This window comes from Fonticula alba (assembly GCF_000388065.1).
Source record: "Fonticula alba strain ATCC 38817 unplaced genomic scaffold supercont2.1, whole genome shotgun sequence".
NCBI classification, from domain to species: Eukaryota; order Rotosphaerida; family Fonticulaceae; genus Fonticula; species Fonticula alba.
The window spans coordinates 2,738,327-2,751,283 of NW_009242971.1; the positions used below are offsets into that span (position 1 = coordinate 2,738,327).

The 12,957-nt window shown below is 62.9% G+C and overlaps 3 protein-coding genes across 3 annotated transcripts; 2 read left to right on the forward strand and 1 right to left on the reverse strand.

The window, feature by feature from the left end:
• Nucleotides 1-3,684: 3,684 nt before the first annotated feature.
• Nucleotides 3,685-5,141, forward strand: H696_00590 (hypothetical protein). The gene is made up of 2 exons (XM_009494468.1): nt 3,685-4,198; nt 4,328-5,141. Exons 1-2 carry the CDS (start codon nt 3,795-3,797, stop codon nt 5,028-5,030), a joined length of 1,107 nt encoding a protein of 368 aa, XP_009492743.1. The 5' UTR covers nt 3,685-3,794; the 3' UTR covers nt 5,031-5,141.
• Nucleotides 5,142-5,896: 755 nt separating this feature from the next.
• H696_00591 (hypothetical protein) lies at nt 5,897-8,504 on the forward strand. Its single transcript, XM_009494469.1, has 5 exons — nt 5,897-6,665; nt 6,841-6,908; nt 6,995-7,191; nt 7,350-7,426; nt 7,594-8,504. The coding sequence occupies exons 1-5, from the start codon at nt 5,975-5,977 to the stop codon at nt 8,493-8,495; spliced, it is 1,935 nt and encodes a 644-aa protein (XP_009492744.1). The 5' UTR covers nt 5,897-5,974; the 3' UTR covers nt 8,496-8,504.
• Nucleotides 8,505-8,722: 218 nt separating this feature from the next.
• H696_00592 (hypothetical protein) lies at nt 8,723-12,777 on the reverse strand. The gene is made up of 6 exons (XM_009494470.1): nt 11,759-12,777; nt 11,430-11,593; nt 10,760-11,266; nt 10,176-10,488; nt 9,602-9,956; nt 8,723-9,428 (listed from the first exon to the last, which is right to left on the reverse strand). Exons 1-6 carry the CDS (start codon nt 12,760-12,762, stop codon nt 8,895-8,897), a joined length of 2,877 nt encoding a protein of 958 aa, XP_009492745.1. The 5' UTR covers nt 12,763-12,777; the 3' UTR covers nt 8,723-8,894.
• Between the last annotated feature and the right edge of the window lie 180 nt (nt 12,778-12,957).

The following is a 12,957-nucleotide window of genomic DNA, read 5'->3' on the forward strand; positions in this document are numbered from 1 at the left end:
GCCGAGGCCAGGCCCGTGCGTTCGGTCACCGAGCCGACGCCCACCAAGAAGCCCCCCGCCCCGGGCAAGCAGTCCTCCACGCCATCCAAGCCCCCCCAAAGTGGGGCCCCCACTCGGCGGTCCTCCATCCCCGTGCATCCGCCTGGCCTTTCGGTGGTGGTGCCGCCAGCTCACCATGCCCACTCCGTGTCGCCTGTCTTCCGGCCTTCGCCGCTGACAGCCTCGACCGACTATTCGGACATGAGTGCCACGGCCAGCCCGGACGCCTCGATGCCGGAAATGGCGATGCACTTGCGCCGGCGGTCTTCCGGGGCGCGTTCCACCGATGGAGCCTTCTTGGGCGGTGGCCTGCGTCCGGAGCCCTCGGTGTCCTCTCTGCAGCAGGACCTCCAATTGAAGGCCATGCTCAAGCATGATCCAGCCCTGGAGGCGGCCGCGCGCAACTGGATTGTCGCCGTGCTGGAGCAGATTCCGGAGGGCGCGCGACCTACCCGTGACGGTGGTGTGCCGCTGCTGCCGCTGCTGCCGGCTGGCGGGTCGCTGCACCAGCAACTCAAGAGTGGCGAGGTCCTTTGTCACCTGGTGAATGCTCTTCGGCCTGGCACCATCCCCCGGGTGCACAAGCGTCCGATCGCCTTTTCGCAGATGGTGCGCCTACTTGTCACCTCCGGCGAGCCGGCATTGGTCTTGATTTCCTTCCCCCCTTCAACGCCCCCTCGGTCCACACTGACTGACCCGGTGTGGCGTCTCGTTTTTGCTCGCGCTTTCGGTTTATTTCTGGCTTTTCATCGTCTCCCCGCGCTTTTTTCGCGGCAGGAAAACATCGAGAAGTACCTGGAATCATGCGCTCTCTTCGGCCTCAGTCCTGCCGACCGCTTCAACACTGTTGACCTGTTCGAGCAGAAAGGCATGAACCAGGTCCGTGCGCTGCTCAGTCGGCCTCCTGTCCTTTGCAGCTCGTGCTGCCGATGTCTTTCCCCGTGTCCGGCGTCCTGACGACCAACAACATCCCCTCCCCCGCCCCCCCCCCTCTCTCCCTCTCCCCCTCTATTCTCTTTTTGGGTCCTTCCCCCTCTCAGGTTGTGGCGAACATCCACATTCTGTCAAAGCATGTGCAGCGCATGCCCGGCTACCAAGGCCCGGCCATGGAGGCTACCCAACGTGGGAATACCCTCTTTTCGGCGTCCCTTGTCGAGGGGTACTCGCTGGAGATGCTGTTTGATGATGGCCTCGATGAGGAGATCCCCCTGGAAGGTGATGCTGGCATCTTCAAGCCCGGTAGCCAGCTCCCAGAGCCTGGCTCTCTGGCCGAGCGCCAGTCTATGCTGCGCTGGGTGCAGGAGTGCCTGGCCTTGCCCCTTCTCCCGGGAAGTCAGCTGGGTGATGCACCGGCTGAAACTTTCCGCATCCGGAACTTGCGCGGGTCCATGCGGTCGGGTGTGGTCCTGCTGCGTCTGTTCGAGGTATGTTGTCTTTCAGTCCCGGGGCTTCGAAGGGGCCTTTTTGTCAGCTGCCTCGTCCCTCCCCCCCCCCCTCCCCCCTGTATGCTCTGCTCTAATATTCCCTTCGAACGACTCTCACCACCCCGCGTCGACGATGTTACACACCATCAGGCCGTCTCCCGCACAACGGTTTACTCCAAAGTAAACCCCGAGCCGACGGAGCTCTGGCACTGCACACTCAATTGCGACTCTTTGATGTTCGCCATTTCGTCGCAGATGTTCAACCAGTTCGACAAGTGCACGACCCATGGTATGTGGCCAATCCCGGGCGGCGAAGAGGGGACCCCCCCCCCCCCCCCCCGCGCGCATGTGCTCTCCGATCTTGTCTCCATCCCTCCCTCTCCATTGTCCATTTTCCTCTTGTGATCTCCCATCGGCCCCGGCTGACATATCCTTCTGCCCCCTTGATTCTGTCTTCCCATGTCCCCCTCCCCTCCCTTCTTTGCCTGACCCGGTGTCTTGCAACAAGACATTATCACCGGCAATCAGGACAAGATCTTCGAGCTACTGAAGTACATTCGTGGCTTTGATGATGATTGGGTGTATGCACAGTTGCTCAGCAACTCGGGGGACCCCGTCGGATCAAGTGCCACCTCGGGTCCGACTCACTCGCAGCCGGCAGCCGTCACTCAGCCTGCTGCCGGCCCCAAGGCCGATGCATTGCCCTCGGACTTGCCGGTCCTCCTGGAAGCCAACTACCTGGAGGGCACGCCCATGAGCGTGATCGAGTCGTTCCTTCGCCAGCGGGTGGAATTCGAGCTGGACCCTGCGGCGGGTAAGCCACCACGCGAGCCAGCCGGGCTGAGCTCCCTGCGGGCGTCCCTTGCCGGGGTCGTGCTTTTGGATTTGACCTTCACGGCGTCGACAGCCGCGGCGGACCCGCTGCCCCGGGAGCCGCTGAGCCCACAGACCCCCAAGCCTCGGAAGGACACCAATTCCCAGGACTCCCCCTCGGGGGCGAATGCGTCTTCGGGAATGTCGGCCAAGCGTGTGGCCAAACGCTTGGGGCAAATTTTCTCCCCCTTCGGTCGAAAGGCCACCCCGACGGCCAGCGACACCGGCTCGGCGGAGCATTCCCTCCCACCGGGTGATGCTCTGCCGAAGAAGCAGCGCCCACATTCGATGCATGTTTCTTCGACTCCTGGCCTGGGCCTGAAGACCCTGAGCCTGTCGAAGACCATTGTCATCCAGCGCACGGCTGGCATCACCAATGCCGTGCGTCCTCTCATGCGTCCCCCGCTTGCCCGCTGCCAGCCTTTCTCCCCTCGGTGCACCTCCTCGGCATTCTCCTCTCCTTTCCTTTGCCCGCCGACCTCTCGCACCGCTGTTCCCGGCGATCCTCACCTTCGTCTCCGTCCTTCCCCCCCCCTCTCTCTCTCTCTCCACATTCTCTCTCAACAGCTCAACCAGCGCCCATCGCTCCGCGAGCTGAAGGCTGCCCTCCTGGCGGGCACCCCCTCCCAAACGAAGCCCTCGGTCCCGCCGACGACGGCCCCTACGGCAACGTCAGGCCCCAGCTCGAAGGCCGACCACACCATGGCCCGGAATACGGCCGCCGAGCTGCTACAAACGGAAAAGATCTACTGCGCCAATATCGGCCTGGTCATCGAGCACTTCTACGAGCCGCTCCTGGAGGCAGCCCTTTCCCAGCCCACCGAGAAGTCCTCCAAGCGGGGCATCCTCTCCGCGCATGAGCATGACATGCTCTTCACAAGCCTGAAGGGTATGGACCTCTCTTTCCCCATGTCTTTCCTGCCCATTCCCTTCGGTGTCTCCCTCCTTTGCCTTCCCTCCCTTCCCCCTTCTCGCAGGACTCTCTCTCTCTCTCCCCCTCTCTCGCTAACCCGTCCGCTCTTCGCGCTCCTGCCGTGGCAGAAATCTACATCTTCCAGCAAACGTTCCTCCAGTCGGTGGAGGACCTCCTTCGTGATTGGTCGGAAACCTCCCACATCGGCACCATCCTGTCGGATATGGACACCCTGGCCACCATGGAGCGTGTCTATGCGCCGTACATGGCTGGGTATGCTCAGTCGAGCCTCTTCCTGGAGATCATCCGTCGTAAGAATCAAGCTTTTGCACGAGCGGTGACGGTACGTGTTTGGTGTTTCCTCTGGTGCCATTGTTGCTTGCCCTCCTCCCTTTATCCATCTTCTCCCCCTCTTCCCCTCTTCTCACCATGTCCGCCAACATATTGGTGTGCCCATGCGCCCTGCCTGCATCGTTGGACCACCATAACCCACACCCCAGGCCTTCGAGTCGAAGCACCTTGCCCCCTCACGGCTCAGCTTGTCCATGGTCCTGGCCATGCCCTTCCAGCGTCTTCCCCGCTATGAGATGCTTCTGGCCAAGTTCGACAAGTATGCCTCACGCCTGCCCGGCTTCCGGCCGGAGGAAGGCCGCGCCGCCACGCAGGCCCTGAAGTCCTGCATCCAGCGCGTCGATCGGAACATCATCCGCGAGGTGACGGACCGGTGCTCACGCATCCAGCACCTGGTGGAGACCATGCCCGGCGAGTGCCCAGTCCTCTTGTCTACCTCCGAACTGTCCGGGTCCGTGCTGGATGTCATTGAGGCTGGCCCGCATGCTGGTGCTCTCACCAGCGGCATGGCCACCCTGGCGGCTCTGATCAACCCCGCGGCACGGCTGCTTCGCGAGGGCTTTGTCCAGGTGAAGCGCATCATTGAGCCGCGGAAGTCGTACGTTGCTTCTTTCTTTCTTTCTTTCTTTCTTTCTTTCTTTCTTTTTGCCCCCCTTCTCTCTCTCTCTCTATCACGGCCGCGCTTGGCCGAGGAGCCTCCCTGTATCTGACCTCTCCAATGGCGCAGACTGCTTTCGCCACTGCGCTCCGGCACATACTACCTGCTGGTGTTTGAGAAGATCGCCATCTTCGCCAAGGCCACGGACATCTCCGCCAAGCAGACCACCGGCCGGCCAGTGGGTGGCGGGTCTTTGCGCCTGGTGGCCGCTCTGCCAGCCAGCCTGGTGACCGGGGTGGGCCAAAAGCCAGATCGACCGACTCTATGCGTCACATATGGGCGGCTGACCGGGCTGTCGCGCTCGCCCTCGCGCAATGAGGACCTCTCGAGTGAGCTCTACCCGACGGCTGGGCGCTTGGCTTCGGCCACGTCGTATGCATCGCTGGCTGAGGCCGCTTGCAGCGGCTCCTCCCGAGCCGAAGCCGACGCCGGGTCCTATGCCGCTCCGTTGAACCCAAATGGCCCCACCTTGCGGGCATCTTCCTCTTCCGGGACCTTGTTGAACTTGATCGAGGCCGTTTCCTCCTCGATTGTCCCCTCAGCCGGGGCTGCAGGCCAGTCTCCTGGACATGCGCGATCCCTCTCCCCCTCGGCCTCGGTGGCTGGGCTTTCCCGCAGCAACTCCCTTTCGCGATCTCTCTCGGTGTTGGGCCTGGCAACGCCAGCCCAATCGGAGATTCAGCTCAAGGCTCCGAAGACAGTGTCCAACCCGATGTCCATTGTGGAGGATTGGCTGCCGACCCTGCGTGAGTTTGCGGATCCTGTCTATTGAGGCGGAAGGGGGCAGTTCCCTTTCCCCTGTTTGGGCACACACCACCCTCTTTATACACATGTACACGCGCATGCAAGCGCGAGCGCACTCTCTCTCTCTCTCCCTCCCTCCCTCTCTCCCTCTCTCCCTCTCTCCCTCTCTCCCTCTCTCCCTCTCTCCCTCTCTCTCGTACGCCGCTTAGAGGATGCGCTGGTAACCGCGGGCGCGTGCCCGCCCTGGCCGCCTGGCGCCTGCGTATCATATGACATAATAGACCGATCGCATGATCAACGGACCGGCAGTGCCGACGCATCAGCCATCTCTCCCCATCTTCCCAAGACATGACTGGAGATGAGAGCCAGGAGGGCCCAGGGGAGCGCCTGTGTCACCTGCCGGGTGGCTTGGGCCTCCCAAACAAGGTGACAGTCCCCTGCGCGCATGTCGGGCCTCGTGTCGCGGAACCCCCCGTTCCCATGGGGGTGGTGGTACGGCCTTCGGGGGGGCGGCGGGCCGTTTCTCTTGCCGCCTGCGGGCTGGGACACGGCCTGTGCGCTAGTGGCCAGCTGGGGGGCTGGTTTTGGGGTGGGCCTCCTGGCCAGGAGTAGTTCCCCCCCCCCCACCCCCCACCCACCCGTTCCCCGCCCAGGTGCCGATGTGGACCAGGCATTGTGAATCAACGGGTATCCACCCCCGGAACATGATCGGCCGTGGCCGATCACCGCCACGCATCCCTCTAGCTGTTCCTTCTGTCATTTCGGTCATTCCCCCTCATCCCCGCCCCAGCCACCACACACTCACACACTCACGGAACTGTTAGGTGGATCCCGCGTACACATATTTTTCAACACACACCATTTTTCCTGCCGCCCACGGCACTGCCCTCCTCCCCTCCCCTCCCCCTTCCCCCCTCTCCTCTGCTGCTCTCCCGTTCCCCCGCCCACCCTACCCGCCCGCACTTGACCAGGATGGCTGCTCCGAAGAATGTCCTCCGCTACCTGCGCGCACCCCCGAGTACCTTCGCCTTCATCGACAATGCCTATATCTGCCTGAGCAAAAGCGCCAGCACGGCCTCCCTCTCTGGCTTGAACGAGGAGACCCTGCCCCCTGGTGGCGGCAACACCTGCGACCGGTCGCTGGTCATGGTGGATCCGGCCACCGGCCTGCATGTGGCAGATGTCCCGGCCGCCGGGGTTGATGTCGTCGACCGGGCTGTGAAGGCAGCCCAGCGGGCCTGGTACCCGGCCGAACAGCCAGCCACCGGCCCTTCGGTGGGCTGGCGCTTCTCCACCGGCCATGAGCGCCATTCGATCTTGACCCGGCTCGGGGAGCTGATCCTCGGCGACCGGGAGCGCCTGGCCCGCATCGAGTCTCTGACCATGGGCAAGCCCATCGAGGCGGCCCGTCATGATGTTGACGAGACCGCGGCCACCTTCGCCTCGTACGGCCGCCTGTCGCAGCACTGCTTCGCTGACAGCCATGCCCACTGTGCCATGGACGCCGGCCCCGGTGCGGCGCCCGACTTCGGCAACGCCTTCCGCGCGGCCGTCGGCGCCCCGTGGATGGCCGACATGGAGGGATTCCTCTCGCAGGGTGCCTTCCGCGCGCGCATTCTCTCCGAGAGCGTGGGTGTCGTCGGGCAGGTGCTCCCTTGGAACTGTGCGCTCCGCTCCACTCTCTACTGCCGACCCCTCTTCGCCAAGGAATCCATTCTCCTCTGTCTCTCTCTCTCTCTCTGTCTCTCTCTCTCTCTCTGCCTCTCTGCCTCTCTGCCTCTCTCCTTCTTGGACTTCTTTCGCCTGACACCCCTCGATGGTTTCTTCTGGACACCCAGTCCCCCTCACCACGGCTGCTTGGAAGATCGCCCCGGCCCTGGCGGCCGGCTGCTCGATTGTTGTCAAGGTGCGTTCATGCTGGGGCTTTCCCCCTTGCATCCGGCCCTTGTGCGCCCTTTGTTCTGCCTACTGACACGCTATTGGCCTTCGTAGCCGAGTGAGTATTCGCCATTCTCCCTTTTGGAGCTGGTTGGGCTGGCGGCCAAGGCTGGCCTGCCGCCCGGTGTGCTGAACGTCGTCATCGGCGAGCAGGCCACCGGCTCGGCCCTTGTCAACCATGCCGGTCTGAACAAGATCTCTTTCACCGGCAGTGGTCGGACCGGGTCTATTGTGGCTTCGGATGCGGCCAAGTGTGTCACTCTTGTTACTGGCAAGGGATTTTCTTTCTTTTCTTTCGCCCAAACTCTCTCCTTTTTTTCTCCTTTCGACTTGTCCTGACATGGGTGCACTCGATGGAACGGCCGACGGAACCCCTCCCCCCCCCCCACCACCACCACCACCAACAAAGAAACCTCATCCCCTGCACCATGGAGCTCGGCGGCAAGTCGCCGATTGTCGTGTTCGATGATGTTGACATTGACAAGGGTACGATCGCAAGGCGAAGCCCTTCCATATTTTCACACACACATACACACACACATTTATCCATCTCTCTGTATATGTATATATATATACACACATTTATGCCCCCCTCTTACCCATCATCCTCCTTACTCCGCTCTCCGGGGGAAAAACAACCGAACAAACCCCAGCCGCCCAGACGGTCCTCGACGGCTTTGTCTTCAACACGGGCCAAGTGTGTACGGCCACCACGCGCCTCATCGTGCAGGATACCATTCGCGACCGGTTTGTCGCCCGGCTGGCGGAGCTGGCCGCCCAGGTGCAGACCATCCATCCGCTGGAGGTCCCGGCCGCCGGGGCCCCGAAGCAGACGCGCATCGGGCCGGTGGTCTGCCGCAAGCAGGTGGACTTCATCCGCGCGCCGATCGAGGCCGATATGAAGACCGGCCACTCGAGCATCATCTTCCCGCCGCTGCCCAGCACCGAGGGCACTCCCCTGGATCAGTGGCATGCCCTGTGTCGGTCTGGGCACATCAGCTTCGAGCAGACCGAGCGCCCGGCCCGCGAGGCCACCCTCCTGGCATGGGACATTGCCGAGGACTTCGACCCGGCGTCCCCGGCTACCGCGGCCCCGGAGCCCCTCCCCTTGGCCGATGGGAACTTCGTCCGCCCGGTCATCGTCCAGGTCAACTGCACCCAGTCCAGCCGGATCTGGAAGCAGGAGGTCTTCGGACCGGTGCTGGCGGTGGCCTCCTTCTCCGATGAGCAGCATGCCCTGGCCCTGGCGCATGATACTGAGTTTGGCCTTGGCGCGGCGATTCTGTCCGGTGTGTCAGACGGCCAGTCGCAGCTGCTGCCTGGCCTCGAGCAGGTCGCCTGCGCCGATCGCCAGCGGCGCCTGGCGCGCATCGATTACATGGTGCGCAACCTGCGCTCCGGCTATGTGTGGGTCCAGAATAGCCAGACGGCCCCGGTCTTCTTGCCCTTCGGGGGTGTTCTGCACAGCGGCTATGGTCGCGAGCTCAGTATCCACGGCTTGCAGAGCTATCTCGTGGAGAAGAGCGTCCTCGAGGCGGTTGGTCGTGCGGACTAAGCCGAGCCTCCCCCCCCCCCCCCTTGGGCACATACCCGCGTGCGCCCCTCTCTCCAGTGGCCAAAGATCCCTCATCCTCCCCTGTGCTCTCGTGAGAAATATACGAGTGTGAATTTGTTTGCGAACTTGTGCGTGCGAATCTCCGTCAAAAAGGGTGACCATGTGTGTCTCTCGCGCCCCTCCGACCAATTGAATGGATGATGTGAGCGACCTTCACCAGGCATTTATCATCAGCAGTCTATTATATGGAGGCCAGAAGGCCCTGGAAAGAGGGGAGGAGGGATGCTGTTGTGGAAGCTACACCAAGGAAGGGGAGATGAATTTGGCACCAACACGGTCGGGGCCCCATTCCCTCCCCTCGCATAACCATAGCCGCCAGTTGCGCCCGAGAGCAAGCATTTAGCGCGTCCGGCGCTTTGGGCGGGCAGACTTCCCCTTGGACGAGGTCGAGCGCACGGTGTTGATGATGGACCCGCTGGTGTCGACGGCAATCCGGCGTCCGTGACGCAGCTCCTCCAGAGACTGGGACAGCAGGGCACGCAGCTGATCATTAAGATGCGCGAGGCGCTTTTGCTCGCGACCCGACAGGGCATGCATCTCAGCTCGGCGGTTCTCCTCATCCTCATCGGTGAAGCGCGACCGCTTGCCAGACGGAGCATCATCGTCATCATCATTGCCCTGGCGACTGGCCGCGCCGCGCCGACGCTTCTTCGACAGGGTGAACACCTTGTCCACGTCGTCATCCGAGTCGACATCCGAATCCTGGTCACTGAGAATGATGTCCATCTCCTTGGCCATGTTGGCGAACCAGCCCTTATCGGCGTTCTTGCGGCGGTGGCGGTGGTGCGTGACCTCGATCTCGGCAGCGATGCGCAGTCGGTCGCGCAGCCGGTGCACCACAATCTCCTCCGTGGGATGGGGACGAAGGCCACTCTGTTTGGGAGGGAAAGGGGGAGAGATCAGAGAGAGTGGAGGTGCCTGGGTGAGTGATGCGCGCGCGCACACATGCATGTGTGGATGTGTGGATGTGTGTGTGTGTGTGTGTGTGTGTGCGGGAGAGGCGAAGGCGTTATGTCCGACGATCATATGCGCGCGTGCGTCCGTACCGGCTCATCGAGGGCCTTGCAGATGTTGTGGTAGACGTCCAGCTCGGACGGACCGACCAGGAGAACCGTGTTACCAGAGGTGTTGGCACGGGCCGTTCGGCCGGACCGGTGGACGTACGTATCGGCGGTGCGCGGGAGCTGGTAATGCACGACATGATCAACGGCCGGGACGTCGATACCGCGGGCAGCGACATCCGAGGAAATGAGGACGGTGGCCCGGGGGGCCTTCGGGTCGGCCGACCGGAAGCGGTCCAGGTTCTTAAGACGCTGACGCTGGGGCATCTGCGCGTGGAGACCATGCACCTGGACGTCTACCAGCGTCAGCAGGGGAACCAAGCGACGAATGGTGTTGATACTATGGAAGTCACCAGCAAGAAGGGTGGATGTCAGGCTCAGTGCAACACCGCGGTCCTGGAAAGCGGAGCGTGATAAAACCCAAAGAAACGGAGAGAAAGAAAGCCAGCTGAAGAGGGCACATGTGTACGCGTGTGCGCTTGTGTGTGCGAGAAAGAGAGAGAGAGAGAGAGGGGGGGGGAGAGAGAAAGAGAGGGGGTGTGTTTGTGTAACCACGCACCTGTTCACAAAGACCATGACCTTGCCGGTAACTGACAGCAGCAGGTAGTACAGGTAGAGGTCCTTGTCGCCATCCTCGCAGAAGATGCGCGTCTGGGTAAGACCGGCGGCGACAACGCCCTGCCGGCCGAAGTCCACACGGATCGGCGCCTGCGGGCCGCGGTTGAAGCGAATCCGGCTCATCAGGTCATCCAGGCCACCGGCAACGTGCTTTTTGCGCCCGTGCAGGTTCTTTTTGAAGTTCCGATCCAGCGCCATGGTAGCTGAGAAGACCAAGGTCTGACGACGGAAAAGGGCTTTGTCGGCGGCGGAGTCTGTGGGGCATGTGGAAAGGAAGCCGGTTAATCTCAGCGATTGAATGAGCATGTGTGCGCCCCTGCCAGCGGATGGGAAGCTCCAACCATGCATGTGTGTGTGTGTGTGTGTGTGTGTGTGTGTGTGTGTGTGTGTGTGTGTGTGTGTGTGTGTGTGTGTGTGTGTGCACAGGTGGGGGGAGGAGGGAGAGGGGGGGGGGGGGCAGCATGTATGTAGGAGCTGATGTGCCGAGCCCCTGTCGCCCTCCGCCTCGGCAATTCTACCACGCACCGGCACCTTCAGCCTCGGGAGTCTCCTCGGAAACTTCTGGCATGTCCAGGTAGTCGTCCTCATCATCCTCATCATCGTCAGCGTTGTCAGCCTGCTCGGTACCCTTGGTGCTGGGCATGGTGGTCTCCGACTCCGCAGGGGCATCGGACTTCTCAGCATCCTGCTCATCGGCGGTCGCAGGGGTCGATGTGGGCATTTCGACGTCCCAGGTGATGACGGTCGGCGTGCGCTGGACCCGATCCAGGATTTGGTCCAGCTCGCGGAAGTGGCCGGTCTCCACCATGCGATCGGCCTCATCCAGCACCAAGAAGCGCACCGACGAGTAGAGATCCTGCAGGAAAGGATGGCGGTCCTCGATCAGCTCCCACAGACGGCCTGGGGTAGCCACGATGACCGACGGCCGGGCGCGCAGCTGGCGATCCTGCTTCTGAGTGGACAGGCCACCCACGAGGGCCATGATGCGCAGGTCGGTGGCGAACTTGGCCACGGCGCAGAGGTGGTCGCGGACTGCCCGCGCGCATGGATGTGTATGGGTCAGTGACTGGACCAAGCAGCAAGAAGGAGCACGAGACCGGATATAGAAGACATGAAAGGGGAGGACGAGGGGGCGAGACAAGTCAAAGGGAGAGGCAGAGGGCCGGAGAGGCGGAGAGGGAGGGAGGGGACGCACCCTGAAGGGCCAATTCACGGGTGGGCGTGATGATAAGGAACTCCGGGCCACGGAGAACCGGCGGAGTGGCCAAACCATCGCGCAGGTTCAGCAGTCGCGAGAGGATGGGCACACCGAAGGCCAGAGTCTTACCGGAGCCGGTCTCGGCAGAGCCAATCAAGTCGCTGTTGAGGGAAGGGCGGAGAGCAAGGGGGGGGGGGGGGGGGGGAGAGCGAGAGAGCACGCCCGGGAAAGAGGTGGGGAAACGGACGGAAAGGATATCGGTTGGCACATGCGCGCAAAGGAAAGGGGAAGATACATCAGAGACGGGGAGGCCCCTGGCGACGCACCGACCATCACGCAGAGCCACACGCAGAGAGGCCGCCTGGATGGGCGTCGGCTTGAGGAACTTCAGCGCACGCAGGCCGTCCAAGATCAACGGGTGGATGGCCTCGCCGGTGGGGACGGACTCGACGCTGTCATCCAACTGGACAATCGAATGCTGAGTACGGCGCTGGTTCTTGGGGCCGCGGGCCAGCGCATGGTCCACATACTCCAGCTCGGCCTCGGAGGGCGGCGCGGTCAGGGCCTCGACCCAGGGCGAGACATCCACATCGTGGAGAGTCTCGCGCTCGGCGGCCAGCTGGTCCAGATGCTCGGCCCAGGTGACCTTGGGCTGCTTCTTCTTGGAAGAGGTGCTGGTGGCGGTGGCATCAGCGGCAGAAGCAGAAGCACCGGCATCGCTGCCGGCAGGGGAGGCAGCACGCTCGGCCCGGCGCTGGCGCATCGCACGTGCGCGCTCCAGCAGGCTTTGGTGGTACGCGCTCAGAGGAGCCTCGGGCTCCTGGGGCTCCTCAAGGGCGTCGACGAATTCCTCCTGGTCGGAATCAACCTCCCCGGCGGGGGGGGCAGGGGACTTGGTGTCGAGCTCGGCCTCCGGCGGGGTGTCCTGCTTGGGCTTCTTGGGCTTCCTCTCCTTCTTCTTCTTGGGCTTCTTGGCTTGCTTGTCTTGCTGCTTGGGCTCGGGGGCATCCTCGGACCCGGGGCCGGCCTCGGGGGCAGCCGCGGCCGGGGCATCGGCCTTCTTGCCGGGGGCTTCCGGCAGGTTGATGCCATAGAAAGCCGTGAAGGCCTCGGGACTGAGCTCCTCGATGCCGGTGACGCAGGACCCATCATCTGCGCCTCCAAGGAAGAGGTCCTCCATGTTGCCGAAGGAGACCCACGAATCGTCGGCCATGCTCAGGTAGCCCTTGTTGGTCGGGACGCCAGACCCGGCACTGGTGGCGGCCTTGGGCTTCTTGGCCTTGGTGGCTCGCTTTTGGGGGGCGGCAGCCTGCCGTTTGGTGCTGCTCATGGCTCTTTCGGCTTCGAGGGAGGGGCGGCGGGAATCCGCGGGGAGGGGGGGGGGGAGATAGAAGGGGTGCCAGAAGGAAAGAACGAGAACAAGAAAGAGAGAGGGAGAGAGGGAGAGGGAGGGGGAGGGGTCGTGGGCAAGGTAGGTGGTGACTGGTTCAGGAAACGGAGAGAAAGAAAGCCAGCTGAAGAGGGC